This window comes from Mauremys reevesii, linkage group 27 (assembly GCF_016161935.1).
Source record: "Mauremys reevesii isolate NIE-2019 linkage group 27, ASM1616193v1, whole genome shotgun sequence".
Lineage (NCBI taxonomy): Eukaryota > Metazoa > Chordata > Testudines > Geoemydidae > Mauremys > Mauremys reevesii.
This window is the reverse complement of record NC_052649.1, coordinates 6,925,210-6,934,733: the sequence shown is the minus strand read 5'-3', so window position 1 is coordinate 6,934,733 and position 9,524 is coordinate 6,925,210. Positions and strand designations below refer to the sequence as shown.

Sequence of the window (9,524 nt, the reverse complement as noted above, 5' to 3'; positions counted from 1 at the left end):
CTTCACAGCTTCCCTCCTCCCCTCCTCTCGTTCGCCATCCAGCTGTCGACTGCCCCCTCCGATCAGCCTCCGTCACCCACTGGTTATCTTTTCAAACTAGCACCCATGTGCTTTCTTCCCTGCTGCCCCCGGCGTTTGGGCAGGGCTCCCGATCGATACCCACCTTCAGATCCCCCCGCAAAACTCTCCGAGGCCTCCAGGAGGGCTACAAAAACTGGGCGAGGCTGCTGGGGCTAAGCTCCCTGCCTGCCACGCTGAGCAGTACGGTCTCCCTGGTTCCTTGCACTCCCCTGGCTGTCTTCATCTCTTGTCTTGCACTTAGCTCGTCAGCTCTTTAGGGTGTCTGGACAGCGCCTGGCCTGAGGGGGCCCTGGTCCAGGCCTGGCGCTCCTAGGCGCTGTGGTGGTGTTATGGGGAGCTATTCAGCCTAATTATTCCCTATGGAGTGGAGGGAGCGCTGAGCTGAAGCCCGTTGGACTCGAGGCGAGTATTTCACAGGTGGAGATGGGCTTGCGGCAGCCGGGGGGCCCTAGGCTTGTGGTGCCATTCAGCCCAGAGGGCTCCTGGGAAGCGCCACCTCCCTCTACCCTCCCTGACCATGATGGGAATTGAGGGCCCTGGCACCTGGCGGGTTCAGACCCCAGGCCTGGCAACGGGGAAAAGTGGGGGCTGAATGCCTGGAGCATCAGGTTTGAACCCGTCAATCCCAGCCGACCTAGCGGAGCCCGGGTAGCTGAGCACTGCACCACGCACAGGTGGTGGGAGTGAGACAGCACCCTCTCTGCCCTGGTGGACATGAGAGAGCCTTGTTCCCACGCTTCCCCCCGGCTCCTCGGCCCCGAGCTCTGCCTTTCTCACCCTGTCACGCTGCATGGAGCCACGGGAGCTCCAGAGCCCGGGAGCCCTTCTCTGAGTAGATGCCCCTAGAGCAGGGGTGTTCAAGAGGGGGACAAGGATTTGGGGTACTGCAGAGGGTGTGAGAAAGATTCTTATCTCCTTCAAGTGCTCCTTGGTCTGGTGACAGCTTTCCCCTCCCTGCTCCTGAGATGTAGTATCTCCCCAGGTTCCTGTGCCCCCCAAAGCACGGCAGTCAGGCAGCTTTCACTGGCGCGCCTGTGGGAGGTCCGCCAATCCCGCGCCTTCGGTGTACCCGCTGCCGAATTGCCGCCGAAGCCACAGGACCGGCAGACCTCCCGCAGGCATGCCGCCAAAGGCAGCCTGACTGCCACCCTCACGGCGACCGGCAGGCCACCCCCCACGGCTTGCCACCCCAGGCACGTGCTTGGTGCACTGGTGCCTGGAGCCGCCCCGGTCCTTGAGCTGTTGAATTGCCTTCCATGTGGGCTGGAGCTGGAGCTCCTGCTCTCCCTGAAGCTTTGGGTATGAACTTTTTCAAAGGTGTCAAAATCCCGTGAAGCTCAGCACTTTGAACAAGTAAAGAGAATTATTAACTCACCCCGTAGGGACCTCTCTGCTGTCTTCCTAGATAAGGGACTGGTTTATTTCTGGTTAAAAGCGCCAGCACTAGGACCCTGCCTCCTGCTACATTCAGCCAAACAGACCTGCTTTAGAAGGTACCAAAATATTTTTATTTCTCTGTTTTAAATAAAAATACAAATCCATTTGGTCTGAGCCAAACCCAGCCGCAGTAATAAATAGTACACATTGCAATATAAACCAGTTCAAGACAATTACAGAATATCGCACTCTGCTGGGCATTTCGCCAATCTAATAGGCAAAACTCCAGAATTTGTCAATGAAGATCTTGCCTTTGTTTTTTTTAATTAAACTCCGTCCATTCAAGAATGGACATTCTTCATCTGGATCATCCGGGGAGGTAGAATTGCACAGTCTCCGCTAATCTAGTACAATGTGATTTATGTTGAAATTCACGTGGGCTGTCTGTCGGTGACAGCTTTGAAACATACAGGCAACGCCGGTCCCTGCCAGCCCAATCCACACTGGGTGGATTCAGGGTAGCTGGAATTTGAGCCAGTCAGAAGTCTGGTAGGAATCAGGTCTGAGCTATTCTCGGCAAAAAATCATTTGACATTAAAGGAGTGATAATAGTTAATGATTGATATCTTAATTCTTACTATTAAGTTAAATTATAATAAATAAAATCAGTTTGACATGAATGTAAATCTCATGGGTGAACGAGGAGGAACAGTGGATTGAAAAATATAAATAAGAAAAGTTACAGAAAAGCTGGTTTTCTGGGAGGGTGAGCTGGAAACCTCCCTGTCATTCAGTGAGAATGGCTGTGCATAAACAATTCCCCAGCCAAGGACTTTGCTAATTAAGGAGCCTGCCCTCCTGCCAAGTCTGTTAAATAATAATACTCGGTTATGCATTAATGCACTATCATAACACAAACAATGTTAGCCAGTTCTGTCCCTGCACTGCCCACAAGCCAGGAAGGAAAATGCCCTTTTAAAGTGCCTTCAGCTGAGGATAAAGGGGATTATCCCTCTTTATAGATGGGGAAACTGAGGCAAGGATAAGGGAAGCAACATGCCTAGGGGCATGCAGCTAGTTGTGGGGTGAGCCAGGAATAGAGCCCAGGAGCCCTGGTCCATTTGCCCGCCGCCCGGCAGGCTTGTGCTCAAGCCAGGAGCGAAGTGGCTTGTGTTACGCACTGCGTGCTTGGGACCTAACCCAAAGCTCTGGAGGCTTTCCAGAGCGCAGGCTTCTCCACGCTCAATGGCCGAGTGCTCCCAGCAAACCCTTCTCTGCAGGTGCTCTACCGTCCTCCTCACTCAGACCTTGCCCTTGGCTGGACAAGGGAAAATGAAGCCTCACACCAGCTTTGTGAGGTAGGTAAACGTTAGCATCCTCCATTTGACATGGGGAAACTGAGGCACTGATTGTTAGCCAAGATCCCACAGGGAGTTGGGCCAGGAGCTGTTGGCGCCCAGCCCTGTGCTTGGTCCAGCTACCAAAGAGCAAACATCTGGTACTGGAGACGCTCATTTGTTTAAATATTAAACAGTAATTACACTGGACACACACATCACAATGCACGGCCAGCATCCCAGGCCCTGCTCCTAGATTTGCTGATGCTGCAAAACATTCGGGAATGATGCCCGTGGTTTGTTATAAAGGGAATGGATTTTGACTTTAAAAACATACCATAGACTAGTTGCACTTAAATACTTCTCCCAACAGGTTCCAAACCCCTATAAATATATTAAATAGTGATAAATATTAAATAATCCGGGCAGTGTTTGCATTGGGGCTGCATGCGTGGATGCACCAACCAGTGGTGAAGCTCACAAATGAGAAATAAATAACCTTTAAATAGCATAGGGTGACCAGAGAGCCTGATTTTGTAGGGACAGTCCCAGCATTTGAGACTTTGTCTTATGGAGGGACCTATTACCCCCCACCCCATCCTGATTTTTTCAGACTTGCTATCTGGTCGCCCTAAAAGAGAACCATGCCCAGCCCCAAACCCTGGGGAATAGTAAACAGGGGTTTGGGGCAGGGGTTGCCACTGACCCAAAGAGGGAGGGGGCAGCTGCTGCTAATATCCCAGTCCAATAGTTAAGAGCCTTGGTTGTTGCTTTGCAGAGTGGAGGGGGTGCGGGATGGGCTGGGAATAAGGGAGAATCCAGGCTGGATGAGCAGAGCATCCTCCGGCTGGGAGACGCTGCCCTTCCCCCCGCTCAGAGACACCCCCCCGTAAAGCTCCCCCTTAGATCTCAAAGCCCAGAGCCTCCCCAAGGCTGGGCCGGAGGCTGCGGTGGGGGAAGCGCGTCCCCGCGCCCCTTTACACCAGCGTGAGGTGGCGGAGGGCCCGCAAGGACGTCTCCAGGAAGCGCTTGAAGTTGGCGGGGATGATGAATCCGCTGGCTTGTCGGTCGAAGTCGGACGAGAGGCTGGGGAGGGTGCCCTGGCCCTCGGCCTTGGGGTACGTCACCGTGTTCAGACCCAGATCCTCCATCTAAAGGAACGGGAGACGGCAAGCAGCATTAGCAGGAGCCCAGCGGAGCCAGCGCCTGACGCACCCGGGGAAGGTTGGGCCTGCCCTGAGGCAACTGTGCTGGCAAAAGGCGCCCGAAGCCTCAATCTAGTCCCAGGTCAGGGCCGGCATGGGGGCGAGCTCCCCGCAGCCTGGGAGGCCCAGCTGTGACGCTCTCCCCGTCCCATTCCATCCTGCGCACAGGCTGCCGGCATCGGCCAAGCGCCTCGGGCCCGGGAATGCAGCAGGGCGATGGCAAGCAGGGATTGGCTTCACCTTCGCTGCCAGGCCCTGCCCTGGCTGGCTCCCCGCCAGAGCCACTTGGTCTGGGTGAAGGCCGCCAGGATTCTGGCTGCATCCAGGGGCCCTGCCCCGTCCCCGCCCCGAGGGCCTGGTCCCACCCAGCGGGGGAGCAAGCGGAGCGGTGTACCTGCTGCTGGATGTTAGTGGACAGGTTTGAGACGTCCAGCCGGAGGGCGTCCAGGCGGCTGGAGTGAGCCGGCAGGAGCTGGAGGAGGAGGGCGAGGTGGCCGTGGTAGATTTGGAGCCCGTCCCGGATCTGGCTGAAGCAGGCATCCTGTGGGCACGAGGAGGAAGGAGTTGAGAGAGGAGGCCTGAATGGGGACGCTAGCTCTTTAGTGACCCGGTTGGCATCCAGTTTCCTGTGCAGTGTCTATCCCAGCGAAACACCTTGGCTGCGGTGACTGTGCAGCACGGAAGGGGTTAAGTGTAACTGCAGAGGGCCAGCTGTTCCCCCCCCCCCCCCCCCAGGGGTCGGAGCTTCCCCTCGGGCTCCTTCCGTGCCAGGGACTCCCCTCGAGTCATGGCTCTGGAGCAGGGCTGGAAAACGTGACCATCGAGCTCAAGGCCCTGCAAGGACCGGAGATCCCCCGTGCCCCGGCTGACAGATCCCTGAAGCTCAGCGAGGCAGCACGAACCTGGGCCTCTCCCTCCCTCGCCGCCGGGCCGGCGCTGGGGATCACCGAGGGCGGGAAGTGCTGACTTGCAGCAGCGTTTGCCAGGGCTGTGAGGAAGCCTCCCCCTCTTTCTAGCTCGCTGCCCCCGCCCGGCTATTTTTGGTTGGACTGTTCTTGGGGTTGGGTTTAACAGCCAAGGTGCTGGCAGCTGAGCCACAAGAGGCATTTGGGTTCTGGGAAGCCGGCAGAGGAACAGGATTGAAGTGGTTCCATTGTTCTGGTTGTTTAGGAGAAGGCTGCCATGGCTGGAGAGAAGCCAAAGCTGAGAACCAGCAGCTCATTGCAGGGTGACTTTCCTTCGCCCCCGGGCCGGGAAGCACAGCAGGGTGCTGCTACACTCACCCTGTCAGAGCAGATCCTCACTCCTGCTACAGGCAGGGACCTGCTGCTGGAGTCAGACCGACCCTGCGGCTGCCACCGGGAGCTTGGCTTCCTCTGTCAGTGGGAACGAGCTCGGGCCCTTAGGACGCAGCCCAAGGATCGTTCCCGCCCCCCCAGCCCCGGCTGTAGTCCCTTGCGGTCAGACTCACCACTTGGAAGGTCTTGCTGTGACACTGATCCAGCGGGGCCTGGGAAATGCCCAGTTTCTGCTTGACAAGCATCAGCTCCTCCTCGTTGCAGAGCTGGAGGGTCGTGCACTGAGGTGGGATGAGAAGAAAAGGTACAGTCAGGAGGTGGGAGTTACAAGCCAAGGATTGCCTCGGCCACAGCTAGCGATTGCTGTTCCCGGACCCAAGTATATGGCGAGAATGCGATGGCCGGGGTGGGTTCCAGACACCATCCCCAATCCTGCAAACACTCCTGCGAGTCACTTTACCCATTGAAGTCAAATGCAAAGTTCTACACTTAGGGAGGGGGGAAAAAAATCCAATGCACAACTGCAGAATGGGGATCTAGGCAGTGGTATGAAAAGGATCCGAGGGTGAGTCACAGATTGAATATGAGTCAACAATGTGATGCTGTTCTGAAAAAGGCTTATACCCTTCCGAGGTGTATGAACAGGACCGTTGTACACGGGAGGCTTCAGCTGTGTTAAGGGTTGTTATAAAGATAACAGGGATCAATTGTTCTCCGGGTCCCACTGAGGCTAGGACAAGAAGTAACGGGCTTAATCTGCAGCAAGGGAGATTTAGGTGAGATATTAGGAAAAACTTTCTAACCGTCAGGGTAGCTAAGTTCTGAAACAGGCTTCCCAGGGAGGTTGTGGAATCGGCATCATTGGAGGTTTTTAAGAACAGGTTGGAGCGACACCTGTCATGGATGGTCTGGGTTTGCTTGGTACTGCCTGGAGTCCATTCCAGCCCTGCCTTTCCCTGATTCTGTTGTTCTCGCCTGCCTTTTCCCAAGCAATGTTTTTCTATGTTCATTTTTGCATTGTCCTTTCCTTTGGCCCGACCCCGGGAGCAGCAGGAAAGGAGCTGCACATTGGCAGGCATGGTCGTTCGTGCGAGACCTTGGAAACTGGACCAAAGCAAACAAATCCCCTGGCTATGTGAATAAGACTCCCTGCCCCACAGGGTTAAAATACTGACAAGCACTAGCTGTAATCTCCAGGAAACACCCATTCGGATCCCCCGGGCCAGCGGTCTGGCCAGCATCTGCTTCCCAATTTAACACGATGAGTGCGAAAAACCTTTTTGGGCCAAATCTTAAGGGCCCGATCTTGAAAACGCCTCGGCGTGAGAGTAACACTGACTAAACAGGGCTGCTCGCCTGAGGAAAGAGACCTGCAGAAGTGCACGAGGATCGGGCCAAACAAACTGCAGTCCAAAGCCTGAGGGAGGAGGATTCACCGTCCTCAAATCCGCTCTCTGCCTGCATCAGGCAGGGGCAGAGCGACCAGAAGGAGAAGGCTGCAGTTTGCACTAGCTGAGTGGACAGATCTACCTAGCAGCTGGGTAAATTGTCAGGCCGGGTCTCTGAGAAGACACTTGTCCAGGAGAAGGAGCAGCCTGCAGCTCCTCTGGGAGGGATGGGTCCCTGTTTCTGGCTCTTGCTTTGAGAGAGGCAAAGATGCACAGTTCCTCTTGCTCCTGTTGTGGATTTCGTGCCGGGGGCTGAAGTTTGCTAAGTTTGCTGGCTCAGGAGGGCCCTTGTCTGTGACCCTGCCAGCTGGAGGTAGTGGGGACCTGGTCAGGGATCTGTCCCTGGGGAGGATCAGCCCAACTTCACGCTGCTCTGCAGCAAGGGGTCTGACGCCGCGGAGCGATCTCCTGATCCGTCTCGTCCTGCTGCTCGTCCTACCGCCCAACCCAAGGCACAGCTGCTGGGGAAGCCTGTCTGTCTGGATCTCTGTCTGTCTGGGAGCCTGGGGCTGAGATCCTCAGCAGAGATGAAGCCTCCGGAGCAGAATGTCAGGGCCCCACCCCTGAGTGCTCAGGGCTGGGCTGCTGGCATCCTCCCTTGTTACAGTTTAACCCACTGCGCAGCTCTCCCCTGCGTCCCCTCCAGCCAGGCTGCAGCCCCCAGCATCACTGCTGAGCGAGAGACCCCAAATCGCCAGGGAGGGGGGTAGCGGCAGCTCTCTCATCAGATGTCAAGAAGCCCCTTTGTGCAGGTCATAGATGAGACTCTGGGTGCATTGCACAGCCCATCCCCCCACCCCCACCCCAGACCTCGGATGCCCTCAATGCCTCTCCCCCGGTTTGTGTCGAGCGACTCACCACAAGCTCCTGCACCTGGGCGACGTCCCCTTTGATTTTGCGGATGTATTCCAGGTCCTTCTGCAGGAATTGCTGGAAATCCTGATCCCCGGAGAACTCCGGCAGGGGAGCTGCGTGCAGCATGGTGCATCCCAGACACAGCACAGTGCTGACTAGCAATGGCAGAACAGCTGGGGACGAAGGAAGGAGAGAGAGGAGCAGAGTTAGTCAGGTAAGTGCAGAGAAATCCAGATGTGGCCCGAGACAGAGAGCAGGAGAAGCACTCTGTGCGTTCAGAGGAGATAAGAAGGTTAGTGCAGAAGCTCCAGCTAAGGTTGGGGGCTCCGTATGCTGGACACTGCACATACACATAGTGAGAGAGAGGCCGTGCCCAGGAGAACTTCCAGTGGAAACTCTTCTCATGTAAGCATCACCCCAAAGTGTGTTGGTTCTCTGTCCAAGGAGCTTAGTCTAAATAAACACAATCTATACATTTAAAGCTTTTATAGTTAAAATTAGAACGAGCCTTTGATTTAAATCCCTCTATCAGATGCTCATAATTTTTTGTAGCGAGGCAAACTCACCCATAACATGCACTAAGTAAACCCCACCTGTTTAAAACATAATCCAGCCTGTATAAAACACATGCCTCTTAAATGTTGTGTATTTGTCCTCACAGCTATTCTTTTCCTGGTTATACTATCAATAGACAAATATACCAGGAAGAAGGAAGAAAAAAAAAGATTTTTTTTTAAATCAAACCACCCAACCAGTAACTGTAGAAGGTGCTGCTCCCCAAATCACACTTACCAGCCCCCTCACCTAGAATAAATCCAAGCACTTAGGAAATCAGTGGCTGTCGAGTGAAGGTTCATACTTACTTTGGCAAGATCTCATTCTAAATGCGTGGAATCTTCTGAGTATCTCCTCCCCTTTTGAGTTTATGACGGTTACCGGGAATGTGAATAAGACAGACGCAAAAGCTGCACTAGTCCCTTTCAGTTCACGAATGTTGAGCCTCTCATCAATACAGGGCATTTATAGTCCTTGTCAGGGAAAATTCACTCTGATGAAATAATGAAGTGTGACAAATCGCTGGGCACATCAACAAATTCCTAGAATGTTCATTTTCACAGATTTGTATTTTCAGATTTTGCAAAATGTGGGGTTTTTAGTGGTCCCAATTGGTTCTACTTGGGACCCCAATCTTAGACTGCTGGACTTGTTCTCCAGCCCACTGGGGCATGATCAATAGAAACTCATTAATTCTCATTGCTCTTTAAACCCCAGAATGCCCCCAAAGTTAGCCACTCCACAAAAGATCAGCTGTTTTTTATTCCCCATCAGAGATTTAATTGTGAGCTAACAAGACATCTCAGTCCTGATCAAACTTTTTGTTATCCTTACAATATAAGCAGCTGCTTTGTTCTTGAGCAACTTGGGTAGAGTGTTTGTTAATTTAACCAAGTAATTAAGTCATTATGAAGAGAGAGAAATCACCTTGACATTCCTTTTACCTTGTAGCTGTGTTCACTTGCCCTCAAGTAGAACCACTAACGTTCCCTCATATGATATGTGCTTTGCCTAGAATTAACACAGCATGTGTCTGCTTGCTGAGAGATCCTGTGCCTTAGGTCGGCGGGGTCCACACCAGGGTATCTGGGCCCCAGACAGTCATGAATGATTGTGATCCTCACAGCACCACCTAGGGAGATAGGGAAGGATCATTAGTCACAAATGGGGAAACTGAGGCACAGCAAGGCTTTAGGCCACTTTGGAAAAGTGGCTAGTGATGGTAGATACCCAACTCAAGACCCTAAAATTCAGGAATTGTCCTATGAAGATCTTCATAGAATCTCAGGGTTGGAAGGGACCTCAGGAGGTATCTAGTCCAACCCTCTGCTCAAAGCAGGACCAATTCCCAACTAAATCATCCCAGCC

General features: G+C 53.7%; 1 protein-coding gene across 2 annotated transcripts; it reads right to left on the bottom strand.

Annotated features, from left to right (window-relative positions):
- Window positions 1–1,592: 1,592 nt before the first annotated feature.
- CSF3 (colony stimulating factor 3) lies at window positions 1,593–8,542 on the bottom strand. 2 transcript variants are annotated; one of them, XM_039516658.1, is made up of 5 exons: window positions 8,465–8,542; window positions 7,605–7,774; window positions 5,472–5,579; window positions 4,395–4,541; window positions 1,593–3,946 (listed from the first exon to the last, which is right to left on the bottom strand). In XM_039516658.1, the coding sequence occupies exons 1-5, from the start codon at window positions 8,478–8,480 to the stop codon at window positions 3,773–3,775; spliced, it is 615 nt and encodes a 204-aa protein (XP_039372592.1). In that variant the 5' UTR covers window positions 8,481–8,542; the 3' UTR covers window positions 1,593–3,772. The 2 variants fall into 2 exon arrangements, with proteins under 2 accessions (XP_039372592.1, XP_039372593.1); XM_039516659.1 differs by having other exon boundaries at window positions 8,394–8,479.
- Between the last annotated feature and the right edge of the window lie 982 nt (window positions 8,543–9,524).

Excerpts from the sequence above, each read along its gene's own strand:
- CSF3 (XM_039516658.1), bottom strand. Across the intron at positions 5,580-7,604 it reads CCCAGGTGCAGGAGCTTGTG|TGCACGACCCTCCAGCTCTG; the intron begins GTGAGTCGCTCG and ends ATCCCACCTCAG. Across the intron at positions 4,542-5,471 it reads ACAGCAAGACCTTCCAAGTG|GATGCCTGCTTCAGCCAGAT; the intron begins GTGAGTCTGACC and ends TCGTGCCCACAG.